Source organism: Salminus brasiliensis, chromosome 5 (assembly GCF_030463535.1).
Source record: "Salminus brasiliensis chromosome 5, fSalBra1.hap2, whole genome shotgun sequence".
In the NCBI taxonomy this organism is placed as follows: Eukaryota; Metazoa; Chordata; class Actinopteri; order Characiformes; family Bryconidae; genus Salminus; species Salminus brasiliensis.
Window position 1 is genome coordinate 12,052,188 of NC_132882.1, and position 13,335 is coordinate 12,065,522.

The following is a 13,335-nucleotide window of genomic DNA, read 5'->3' on the forward strand; positions in this document are numbered from 1 at the left end:
TCAGTGCAAGGATTTTCGAAATGACTGGCCAAACAGTAACAGATCGAGAGCATGCACTGAATGCAAGGTTCACCGGCAAACTTTTTTTCCGCAAACTTTCAGTGACGAGGTCGTGCTGAAAAAACGGCCTTCGCAGAGAGAGAGAGAGAAAATTACAGCTCCAGTTCTATAGCTGGATGCACGTGTGTGCGTGCTCTCGCCATGGCCGCTGCAGTGCAGAGAAGGTGTATTTGTATGAGCTGTGCGTTTCCATGTGGTGACTCACACATTGGCTGCTCTAGCTCTTTTTCTCTCCCGCCTGGAGTCAGACATGTGCTTGCTAGGAGCTCCAGTCGCACTATACCTCATTATTGACAACTGCTATGAAAGCAGCTGAGAACTACCGAGAGCCGGAGTTGCGTGAAAGAGAAGTAAGAGCTGTGCTACTATAAAGATCGAACATAAACTATTATGTCCAAATGTTTGCGGACACTGCTTCTAATAAACGCATTCAGCTACTTTAGGCTGCACCCATTGCTGACACAGACATAGCTCGAAAAACTAGTCCCTGTCGGAAAAGTACTGTCAATAGAATAGGACTCTCTGGAGCAGAGAAGCATAAGTCTACTGGCACTATGCCTAATGCCAGACGTGGACTGGAAGGGGGATGAAGCCCCCCAGCATTGAGCTGTGAAGCAGTGGAACCGTGTTCTCTGGAATGATTGAACTGTGTTCTCCATTCATGAGTTGGGGAGTTGAAGATGAGGTGGCAGGGAGAGGGGGGGGGTCATCATCCATCATCCTGACCTTACTAACACTCTTGTCGCTGAATGCGATTAAAATCCTCACAGCAATTCTTCAAGATCTAGTGGAAAGTCTTTTTTTCTACTTTTGTCCATATAGTGTACCTGCTAAGCCCAAGGGTGACCTTGAATCTGGTGTGTGAGCAGAGAAATCACAAAACTGTCAAACTGTGCTGGACTAAGGGCCTTCAAGACCAGAGCTGGACACCTTTGAGATACACAGCGTACATCAACTGCTGCAAACAACACAGGCCTCAAATGACTGACAGACACAGTGGCATCATGGAAGTTAAAATAAGGGATTCCTACACTGAAAAAGGTAACGCACTGAAGTGTCCAAGAAAGCCTCATATTACCTTTTGGTGCCCACTCGGTGGTTGGGGGCGATATCAATAGTGTCTGTGGCGGAGTCGTGGCGGACAGCCAAGCCGAGGTCTGCGATACAGCAAGTTCCGTTCTTCTTCACCAAGATGTTCTTGGATTTCAGATCCCTGTGAGCGATAGCCGGCTTGCCTGAAATCCAACAGGACAGCATGAGAGTGAGGATGGCAATGTGGCTAAAAAACATATCATAGATATTTTACTGCATTATTTCATAATGACCACTCCATCTTATTTCATCTCATTTCAATACTTAATTGTAAGCCTGAATTGTGAAAAATCGTGAAGAAGACAAAAGCTGCCAGCAAAACTAATACGCTAAAAATTATGCATGATAAAAAAAATGGCCAATAGACCTGAAAAGGAAAATAAATGGGATAAGAAATCCTTTGGCAATTTGCCTTTCTTATCTAGGTAAACTTTAAGCCCACAAATTAAGGAATTTGTGGAAATCAACTGAGAAAAGATGGCAAAAAAACAAAACTAAACAAAAACAAAACAAACAAAAATAAACAAAAACAAAACAAACAAAAATAAACTAAACCATACACTTTACGGTCAACACAGCTGCTTTGCATTCACAGTTGTAAAACAAACAAACCAAAAAAATCCCCCCCCCAAAAAACAAAAACAAAACAAAACCAGAACTAGCTAATTAGCATGTTCTCCAAAAACACCCCAGGATGCACAAAATCACTGTAATTGTGATTGTAATTGTGATTCACTCAAAAAACCCTGTGACCACAGCCTTACTCTGGTACGTTTATTTTTAATCAAGATAAAACATTAAATATGCTTTATTTACTTCCAACAATAGCATGTGTTGTTTTGAGTGAATGGCTAGACTTTGTGTATCGTGTATTAAAGAAGCAAATGGTCAAAAGTTCAAAAATATAAGCCATTTTATATAAGTATATAAATATAAGCCAGTCAGCGTTTTATCACCTACGCCGTCCTGAGCTGCAAAAAAGTCATTCGATTTCTGTCAACCGGAAGGCCTGAAAGCTTGTCAAGCTTGATGTACTGTATGAAACAGTAATGGCAAGGCTGCACTGAGCGCAAGGGAAGGCCTTGAAGACCAGAGAGGCAGCGGCGAGAGGGCAGGGTTGACTCCAGTGGTGCAGTGCAGCTACCGGGCGCACTGCGAACAACCACCGAGATTTACAACACCTTCACTTACGCAAGTCCTGCTTCCGAGAACCCTGAGAGATCTGCCTCCGATCACACACATGCAGAAAAGTGCACACGCCACACACACACACACACACACACACACACACACACACACACACACACACACTTACACACCCTGAGGAGTCCTTCGCAGTGTCAGTTTCGGAGCTAAATAAATGGATTCGTTATTCCTGGCAGACTCGCCTGCACTCCTGGTCCAGCACACTAGTGTGTGTGAACGAGACAGTCTGCAGTCACACCAGGAAAACGGGCAACAGTGTGCAACAGGAACAGCATGGTAATCATCTTCACCTAAAAGTGTTTTAATGCTTCTTGGCCTGGCCTGCATACCCCTACATGCTGCAGTTCTGCCTACGAAAATGAAGAAGCATCGCTTTCATTTTTCGGACACAATCAATGCCTTGCCGTACGCTTTCGTCTAGGTTTTGTTACGCATACACAAAGAATGCCGTAAACGCCTGACTGTTCTATAAAAGTGTGGCTTTATTGAGCATTAGGGCTCCGTTTAATGGCTGCAATAAGAAAGGAACAGCAGAGCGCTCTACCACTCATACCTCAATGATATGCTTGTAAACAAAAAAGCAGAAAATGTTCCTGACCAATCTCTCCGTCTCTCCAGCACAGAACAATTGCTTTGTCACGCCTCAGGTTTATAAGCCTGTCTCAATTACAACGATAAGAAAAAGCCTTACATCTGCTTCCTACCACTTCTCAGAATAAAAAAAGGGAAGCTGAAGAAGCAGGATCTCTAATAAACGTAATAATCGTCAGGCTATCAGTCACAGCGAAAGCGTGCTGCCTGGCTGAAGATGAACCAACAGCTCAGCTGAGGAGGACAGCTTAATTAACATCTGTTAAGCATTCACACACAGACAGTGTCCTACAGGGATCGGGCTGAGACTGCTAGCGAGAGAGGCAGGAGCCAAAACGCAGCCTTTAGTCTTTCCCCTCTTACATTAAACATGAGGAAATTTAGGTTCCAGGAGTCCTGGGGTCTTAAACGGCTTCAAATAGCTCAATCTAGGATGGGCGAGAAGACGTTGGTACTAGTTTAGTATTAGAGGTGGCATTATAGATTCGACAGGTATCAGTATCAGGTCAATATCAGCAGAAAATGGTGGATATCGGACACACACAATATGCTATGGGAGGTCATGTTTTTTTATGCTGAGTAATTTCTTTATTGTGAACTTGGCTTATTTTTTGGGCTGATTTCTATTAGCCTTTTCAAAAACTCAAACTGTGTTACGTAAATGCAAACATTTCAAGTATTTTCTATTAGCTAAAGTCAGACATTTCTATTAGGGATATTCCTGATATCAAGGTTTTTTACCCCTCCGATATGATCCAAGTCTCTTAATGCTGACTGTCGGCTGAAACCAATCTGATCTGATCCAGTCTTTGAGTTCTCCCCACAACTTGGGTATGATGTGCTACTACAACATCAAACCCCAGGAAAATCACTGTACTTTTAGTAACAGTTTCTATAATCAGACTCATTTCTAATCTGATTTCTATCTCATTTCTAAGAGTGTTCAATATCTTACGGTCCAGTCCGGCTGACCTACCTGACCATTCAGCTCCCAGTACAGTCTAATCACTAATCACCTGTGAGCACATAAGCATTAGCCTCCTCCTCGGTTCCGAATGTGCCGTTCAGAGCTGGTTTAGAACCAGAGAAAGTGAGCCTTTCCACCACAGTTTGGTTTCTAACCAGGCGTAATTCAAGAGTAAAGAGGGGATGGGAGGAATGTTAGATCTTCCCCAATGGAATATAATATCTTTGTTGTTGCTTAACTACGACCAAACTGGGTGGTTTCGGCAGTGCAGACAAAATCAGCAGAAAATACACCACCGTTTTCTGGAAGAGAGAAGAGTTTGAATCCTCCTCTTCTGACAGATTAACTAACACACGCTTTACCTGCTGCTCTGTGAGCCGGTTTCTGTTGCTGCGTCACGTTTACAACGAGGCTCTGAGTTAACACTAAGCTCAGGTTTTCCTCTTCCCTGAACTTTCCGTTCCACCTTAAATAATGCAGCACTTCTGTTGTTCTGTTGAAATGTACACAATGTAACTGCGGCACTATTTAAAGATAGAGTTAGAATTACAAGCCAACTTTAGCTGTTTTGGCTGCTAACTGATAAAGTCCCCGCACTCATCAGTCCAAATAAAGCTCTGTTGTGTTTTGCTCACCGAAATAATGTCACACATGAACACATGAGATGTTCGTCTGCCACAGCTGAGCATCATGTCTATTAATGGCACCTAGAGGACACCAGATGGCCCTCTGCTACTGACGGGAGTACATCGGAACCTAAAAGCCGATACCTGAACCATCACTGTCACTGGATTGGATCAGGACATCCCTATTTTTCATGCATTGACAGAAATGTCATGACAGTACTGATCTTTCGATTGCTGAACTGTTCTGTTTCTGGGACAAAATGAGTTACAGCAACATGAGAAAAACCTCAGTGCCTAGGTGGTTCTTCCAGACCTTGGCAAAGTGTCTACACTCCCTAATAACTTATCCTATATTTAACTTATGTTTAAAATGATGTCAGAATCTGCAGTGTTTCTGAAATGGCTCCAAGAGACATTCCTGACTTCTTAGATCTGCACTACATGTGAGTGTACAATGTGCTCTCAAACACACCCTTTCATGTGGGCACAGAGAAGCTACCAGCTGTAGTCAATCATGATCACTAATAGGAAGTTAAGAGGCCTTGGCTTTGGCAAGCTAGTGTGTAACTTTCAGGTCCACTGTGGATGGCTGCACAGTGGGTGTTTGTATATTTGTGACCCTGTGCTACAATATATATAAAACCTGTGCGTAAATTTGTTCTTGTGTTTTCTATTAAAGATGTCCAAAAGTTTGTGGACAGCCCTAATATTGAATGTATTTTTGCTAAATTAGATGTAGCAAATGTACAGCTTGTCTAGTCCCTGTGGAAAGAGAAACCGAGCTCAATTAATGTACGTATGATATGATATGCTAGCTCAGCCTCACAATGGATTCAAATGGACAGGAAATAGGCCAGCTCGAGCAGTGAAAATAGGCCCAGGTGATTTTCACATTATTTCTTTTGGGTCAAGGCTACAACTAGACTACAGTAAATGGCTTAGACCGAATGGTAGAGTGAGCCTAAAGTTTGTTCATGCTCAGTTTTGCGGAATGAATGTGCCATAAAGCTCTTCATAATCTAATCTAATCTAATTCAACACTGACAGGAAGTCCTGAGCAAGCGAGCAGCAGAAGAAAAAAAGTATCGATTTTTGAAATGTATATTTTGATTTCCATCCTAAAACATTTCCTCCTTCCTATTCTCAGTGGTTCCTCAGCCGGCAGGCGCAACAGCTTCAGCTGCGAGGGCAATTCGGCAGGCAGGTGTTGACCCCTTACCTTGTGTTCCTACGATCTCCATGTGCAGGTGGGCCAGGCCACTGGCGGTGGACAGAGACAGCTTGATCATGCCCTCCACCGTCACCGTGTACCTGTTCAGGTAATCAAACAGGGAGCCGTGCTCATGGTAGTCCGACACCAGCCACAGCTGGGTCCAAGTTCCATTATCTGAAGGGAGGTGGGGTTGGGGAGAGGTAGAGAGACAGAGAGACAGAGAGAGAAAGAGAGGAAGAGAGAGAGATTAATGGACAGGGTAAATAACACCCCTGCTCACAGCCATCGAACTCCAGATGGCTAGTGTAATCTCCGAGCAGCTGGGCTGACTCCTTGCACTGCTCTGGCCTTACACAAACACTTTATTCTCCACCGCACACACACACACACACACACACACACACACACACACACACACACACACACACACACACACACACACACACACACACACACACTTTCACTCGTGGTCTGTATCCCGGTACAAACTTTCAAACAAATCGCAAATATAATAACTGGCAAGAATCTCTGTAAACACTGCTCTCTGGTTTTCGGGAAGCCGGTCTGTTCCAAGCCCCTTGGTCCCCAACAAGAACAAGCCCTGGGCCTTGTGTCGATACTGTGAACTTTCCAGGTAAAGCTAATATGCAAACTCAGGGCTGAGTTGCGAGAGCCCGAAACTTTTCAAACACCTCTTTGTGCTCAATTAAGTCTGTCTGAAGCTAAACAAGAACTATTACCGCTGTTCTATAGCTGGAGCTCAGGGAATGAGTAAGATAAAGTGGTGGCAACAAACGCAAAATAGATTTGTGATTCAAAGCAACCACACAATAGGGAGTTCATATCTCAGGCCACTTTTGGACGTGACTCGCTTCGAAACTTCCATGAAATTTCGTCTGCACTGCAGTATTAAAGAGCTTTTTGGATCAAGGCCCTGAGGATGAAAGTTTTTAGCAGCAGCAGCACCACCACCACAAGCATGTCTCCCATCAAAGGTCATCTTTGATTGGGCCGTGACAGCATCGTTATCAAAAGACCTTTGGTCCAGCTCTGGGCTTTAGTCACTCTCTTGGCCGGTTAAGGGCGCCTACGCTACAAGACTGACCTTTGTTGTCGGCAGCGATGAATCCTAGGATGTTCTCGTGGCGGAGCATGACGGTCTGGTAGATCTCGGCCTCGCGGAACCAGGAGCGCTCCTCCCGAGAGGAGAAGATCTTCACTGCTACCTCTTCTCCTCTCCACTTCCCACGCCACACCTCCCCAAAGCGGCCCTTCCCGATGCTCTCCTGCAAGATGATGGTTCTGGCAATGGTCCTCTGCACCAGCAAGGGAAGACCTGAGAGAGAAAGAGAGACAGGGAGTCAATATTAAGCGTGGTGCAGATGAAATAAAAACCTCATTCGCTTTAATATGCAAACAAACTCTAGCTGGCCAATCCGTTTACTGGCAGTCAAGCTGCTGGCGAGGGGGCCAATTCTACAACGCTACGTCTTCTTGGGTCGGACAGGATTTACAGTTTGTACTGGATCGTTTTCTGCCAGCGCTGCTGTCTACAGAAAGCAGTCGCTACAGCATTACGAATCTCTGTCAACTCAAACGTATGTGTGAAAAGCTGCTCACTCATCAGAAGTGACTGTATCAGTTTTATCAGTCATTTGAGTCCAAGAGGCCAGGCATTCAGTAAGAGTCTAGGCTACCAAATCAAAGCAGGATGAACCGACAGGCGCTTCACCAGAGCCCATCAGTGTGATGCCAATTTGTCCAGGTAATCTAAAGCTTTGAGGTCATACAATTACTGCACCACGTTTTTCGTTTATAACAGTGTCATAAGTTGGTAATGAGCAGAGTTTCCAATGAGGGGTTTTATATATATGACATTTATGCATTAATAGGAAGATGAAGAAGAAGATAAACAACAACAAAAATGATCCCTAAAAAAGAAGAAGAAGAAGAGCATGAAGAAGAAGGAGAAGGAAAAAAAAGAACCATTTAAACAATTGATGGAAAAAAAGAAGCAGAAGAAGAAGAATTAGGAGATGTAGGAGAAGAAATGTAAAATGGAAAGTAAAAGCGAGAGAGTAATACAATTATATAATTTAATAATAATAGAAGAAGGAAAAGTAAAAGCAAGAGAATAACAGTAATAATAATAACAAAAACTATATAATAATAATAATAGAAGAAGGAAAAGTAAAAGCAAGAGAATAACAGTAATAATAACAACAAAAACTATATAATAATAATAATAATAATAGGAAGAAGGAAAAGTAAAAGCAAGAGAATAACAGTAATAATAACAAAAACTATATAATAATAATAATAATAATGAAGAGGAAGAATTAAAAGTAAAATTGAGAGAATAATAATCATGATAATAATAATGATGATGATAATAATAATGAGGATAATGATCATAAAAATAAATAACCATTAAAATAATGGCCATAATGATAAACATTATATAATAATAATGATAATAAGAATTAAAAGTAAAGGCGAGATAATAATAATAATGATAATAGCAACAATAATAATAACAAACATTATTTAATAATAATAATAATAATAATAATAATAATAACACATTATATAACAATAATAAGAAGAAAAAAGTAAAAAGAAAACTACAAGCGAGAGAATAATAATAATAATAATAATAATAATAATAATAACAACAATAAGAAGAAGTAGAAATAGAAGCAGGAGAAGAATGGTCTCTGAAGAAGGACAGATCTGACCTCGGTGGTCAGAGAGTGCACCCTGGCTGGCAGTTTACACTATTTGAGTGCTACTCGTATAGAAATAGAAAGGCAGGCCATTAGGAGGCAAATGGGGCATGCTGTCCGCACAGGCAGGACGGAATGGCATAGATTGGACGGGATCAGCACGATCCAATCAATGCTCATGCTAAAAGCTGCCACAGGTTCACTGAGTCAGTCTCTGCTTATTGCTTTGGACTTCAGACGGAGTGGCTGGACCTATGAACATGCAGTCCACAGATATGTGTACTGTGTGTGTGTGTGTGTGTGTGTGTGTGTGTGTGTGTGTGTGTGTGTGTGTGTGTGTGTGTGTGCGCATTAACAGAAAGACACAAATATATCCCTCGTAAAGATCAGTTCATCCATTAATGAAGTTAATTATTATGCTATCACTGTAATTTTGCTAGACTGTTTAAATTATTTGCATAATTACATAATCAGCTGCATTTTACAGAACAAACCACATTTCTGTTTGATGGACATTCTGTACAGACAGAGCCTTTCTTTAGTTTGCTCTGCTGAGCTGAGCTGTATATCGCCGCTATCACACAAAAACCCTTTTTTCTTCATTGTTGCTGTTTTGCCCTCTCTCTGACTTTCTTTAAAACAAGCTGCAAAAAACAACCTCAGGTATATTAATCCTGTGTGAACCTGTATGTGGATAATCACAGCCTCAAATCCGATGGAAAATAAGTTTTGCAGCTTTTCTCAAGTATAAAGGCACTCGAGGAGGCCTTAAATGCCGTCATGCATGGCACAGACATGCACAGGTCGTTCAAGACTGTGGCAAACCTCATCTACATTTAAAAATTTACATTTACATTTATGGCATTTAGCTGACGCTCTTATCCAGAGTGACTTACATGGTCACTCATATTACAGAGGAGGGTTAATGCAGTGTTAGGAGTCTTGCCCAAGGACTCTTATTGGTGTAGTGCAGCATAGTCACCCAGACCGGGATTCAAACCCCAGTCTCCCATGTAGAGTGGTACTGGTGTTATCCATAGCGCCACAGCAACCACTTTATGAATCTAGAAGACCAACGGAGGACTCCATAGAGGCGAGAGACGCTGCTGGCAGCTTTAGGCAAGCCATTGTGCGGCATAGCCTATAGCCTACATACGTGTTATGCGTATAACAGGTAGTGGCTACTTTTCATACTACAACTTATTAGAAGTTACTATAAGTGGTGAGAGAAATAGGCCCCTCTCTCATGGTCATTCTTTGCCATATAGAATCTTAGCAAACGGTCATCTTACTCATTTGGTCTCTACGGAGATTACTCTTCGTCTGCTGACCTAAAATGTTAGTATGACCCTTTGCCTGCCAACTATATGGTGACACCCCCAACCTGAACCCTGAAAAGGGTTGATGGTCGTGCCCCATTTACCCCTCCCTAAACTCCTCCTTACCCACACCTCACTGTAGTTAAACCCTGACAGTCTACGCATTCTTTAGACCAGATCAGACTGGACTGGATCAGACTGCTGACAGATCCAGTCTCCTGACTCCTGAATCTGCCGAATTATTAACACTGGGTTTTCATCATGTTTTTTGGAGGTGGCGGCAGCGTGTAAATCGAATAGCCACTCCCTTCTATGTTATTTATGCTAAGATTTCTTAACCTGTGTGAATCAGGCCTAAATTTTACTGACGTCCTGTGGTAAAATTACATTACTCCACATCCCAGTGTACAACCAATCCTGTCTGAATAGGGCCTAAGAATCAGAAGTGGAAGTAAAAAAGGCAGAAGAAGAAGATGGAGAATGTAGAGAGGAAGTATGAGATGAAGAATTAGGCAAAATTCAAAACTCAAAACTCCCAAAAAGTCGTTGTCTATCCGAAAAACTTTCTTTTCTGTCATCCTGACAACGTCTTTCGATGCCTACACACAAGACAAGACCGAGCAGATTCTTACACGTCCACCTCAGGCCCAACTCCTTCAGTCTGAAGTTTGAATTTAACCGAGAATTCACACAAGTGTTAACGTCTCGGTAGAATCACGCGTCTCTTTCACCCTGTTCAACCTTATTACGAGTCCTGTAAGCACGACAGTGTGGGTGCAGGAGCTGAATGGCACTGAAGAAGACGTGAGGCATCTGGGAGGAAAGAACAGGATGAAAAGGCAAGAAGAATTGAAAGATGGAAGAATGGGATGAAATGAGGTGACAAATGAAGCGTGTTACCAGCAGTTCAGAGGTTCTGCCCTGTCGGACACATGGCGACTGTGGGAAAGGAGGAGAGCAGCGCAGAGCAAGGACAGCCTCGGGGGCCAGCGGCACAGCATAATGACCAGCATGACTGAGCTCATATGAAACCCTCGCAGAGAAAGAGGGTCAGAGAGAAAAAGAGACAGAGAGAGTAATAGAAGTATTTCTGGCATCCCAGGCCAGGCCTAGCACTAATGCTCCTAAGAAACTAATAGAGTTCTGAGAAGAAAACTAAATCACACCATAATAGAGACGGTGAAGAAATGCGCAGAGACCACTGGAGGGGGTTTTTCATCACCGGGTGGAAACTTTAAACTTATTTAAGTAGATGAAGTTTAAATAGTCTCAATTAACTCCACCACAGCGGCACAAAACAGAGTGTATTGTCACAAGAGCCAGGCCAAACACACAATGCACCAAGAGCAAATACACACAAAGAAATGGAGGGGCCGAAAACGTCCTTGTGCAAATTGGGCTCGAGCTGCGGGCTAATGGTTTGTTTGCGCTAGTTCTGACTCGTCTGATGAGGCCCGGAGGAGAAAGGTTAAAGTGGCAGTGTGTGTTGTTACGATTTTCACTTCTTTCACTGCAATGAAAAATAAAGTAATAGCAAACCAAACTCTTCACTTTTGCTCTTTTCACCACCGGCCAATTGTTCCTACAGTCCACTGGCAGTGTAGCGCGGGTCTGCTTTTCTTATTGGGCCTTCCTAGCAATACCTCTCTCTCACTGCCACTCTACACTTCACACATCGTTTTTTGCTATTATGGAGATATGAGGTTTTTGCGTGATATAACCTAAACAAACCAGAACCTTGACTTCTGGAAGACAACAAAAACAAGCAAACAAACAGCAAACATAACCCGTCATGGGGTTGACCTGCTAAGTATGCTGTCGCAGGTATGCGAACAGAACACCGCTGAGGCAGACAGACATGCAGAGACACAGAGAGGCGAGGCAAGAAAGCAAGGCAGGTATTCACGCATCTCAGCGGGTAATTACAGCAGGGCGTAAACACTAAACAAAAGGGGGGAAGGCTGTAGCTTCTGAGACGTTACGCCCAGGTGTTGGAAACAGTGGAAATCGGTGCTACAAATAGCAAGAGATCCCACTACAACCGTCTACCGTCAGACTAAACTGCGGGTAGACACGGATATTTAAATATACAGACGTCCAAATCTTTTGCTGTTTGTATACTTAATCCAGTGTCGGGCAGGGATGAGCATTCTGAATGATGTTGATACTTGAGTAACGTTTTCAGTGGAAGTTATTCAACGGATAATCAGACTCCATCCACAAGAAGCCGGATATTTTTATAAATGGAGATTTCCCTCCCTCTGTTATCCCTCCAAAATAGTTCCGACCACACAGAGACGAAAAGGCTCGCATGAACATGCTAGCTCTGTATGGGGTGACAGTGCCTCATTAAGAGAGACATCAAAACACCACGAAGGAGGAAGAAGACACAGAGGTTTAATCCGAAGTTACACACTACTCCCTATGTAGTGCACTATGCTCTACATTCACTATATTCATAAGTCATGAAATTCCGGATTCTGAATAGAGCAATATTATATGTAACAGAACGGGATTTACATTTATTCCTTTGTTGAAATTTAACATCTGCTGTCTTCCACGGAAGACAAGTGTCCAGGCTTTTTTCTGTCCTGCACCAAAGTGGTGGAACGAGCTTCCCCTGGCAGAGTCGCTCGCAGTCTTCAAACGCAGACTGAAGACCCACCTCTTCAGAGAGTACTTGGGCGAATAGTAGAGTACTATGGTCACCTTATAAACTTATGTTTAGTAGAGTCTAAACTTAGAGGTATCTTTAAATGTTTAGTCTGTTCAAACTAGCTGAGGTTTGGCTCAACAGATAACACCACTACCTGCCACTGAGCTACCACACCATGTGGGTTCGATTCCCGCTTGGGTGGCTATGCTGCGCTACACCAATAAGAGTCTTTGGGCAAGACTCCTAACACTACATTGGCCCACCACTGTAATACGAGTAACATTGTAAGTCACTCTGGATAAGAGCGTCTGCTTAATGCCTTAAATGAAATGAAAATTAATAAATGAAATATTGCCTCTGTCCTGCAAAAACCTACTATCTCCATTATTGCCGTTTTCACTTTTTGACATAATTTGAATCTGGTTATTGCTTTTTACATTGTGTCATAATTATACGATGAACCGAAGAATAGAAATGCTCTAAAATGCTTTGGAAGAAGATATTTTTGCACTGATTTCCACTGAAAGGTTAGTTTTTTTTTCCACTTCTATTAAGCTGCTATTTTGGAGATGACGGCAACACTGACGAAATGCATGTTAGCTGAACCTAGAAAAACGTATTTTGGAAAAGCAAAAGCAAAACCAGTCATGATGACCTGCTAAACATCCAGCCAAACATCATATAAACAGAAATGCTCCCAAATAAAATCTGAACACACTTCCACTGAAAGTTCAGAAGGCTTTTCCTTCTCCTGTAAAGTTTCCAGTTTGGAGATTTTTGCGTGACACTAATGATTTATCAAATTTTTTATGTTTTAGTTCTTAATATAATAATAATAAAAAAAATAAAAAAAAAAACAGTATGGAAAATTTGTACGGA

The 13,335-nt window shown here is 42.4% G+C and overlaps 1 protein-coding gene across 1 annotated transcript in view; it reads right to left on the reverse strand.

The window, feature by feature from the left end:
* Positions 1-13,335, reverse strand: part of tgfbr1b (transforming growth factor, beta receptor 1 b) — a 73,178-nt gene that overhangs the window by 13,666 nt on the left and 46,177 nt on the right. The window contains exons 4-6 of the mRNA XM_072679390.1: positions 6,861-7,091; positions 5,762-5,929; positions 1,139-1,295 (exon numbers count right to left, since the gene is read on the reverse strand). Coding sequence (XP_072535491.1) covers positions 1,139-1,295; positions 5,762-5,929; positions 6,861-7,091 — 556 coding nt within the window. The remainder of the gene's footprint in view (positions 1-1,138; positions 1,296-5,761; positions 5,930-6,860; positions 7,092-13,335) is intronic.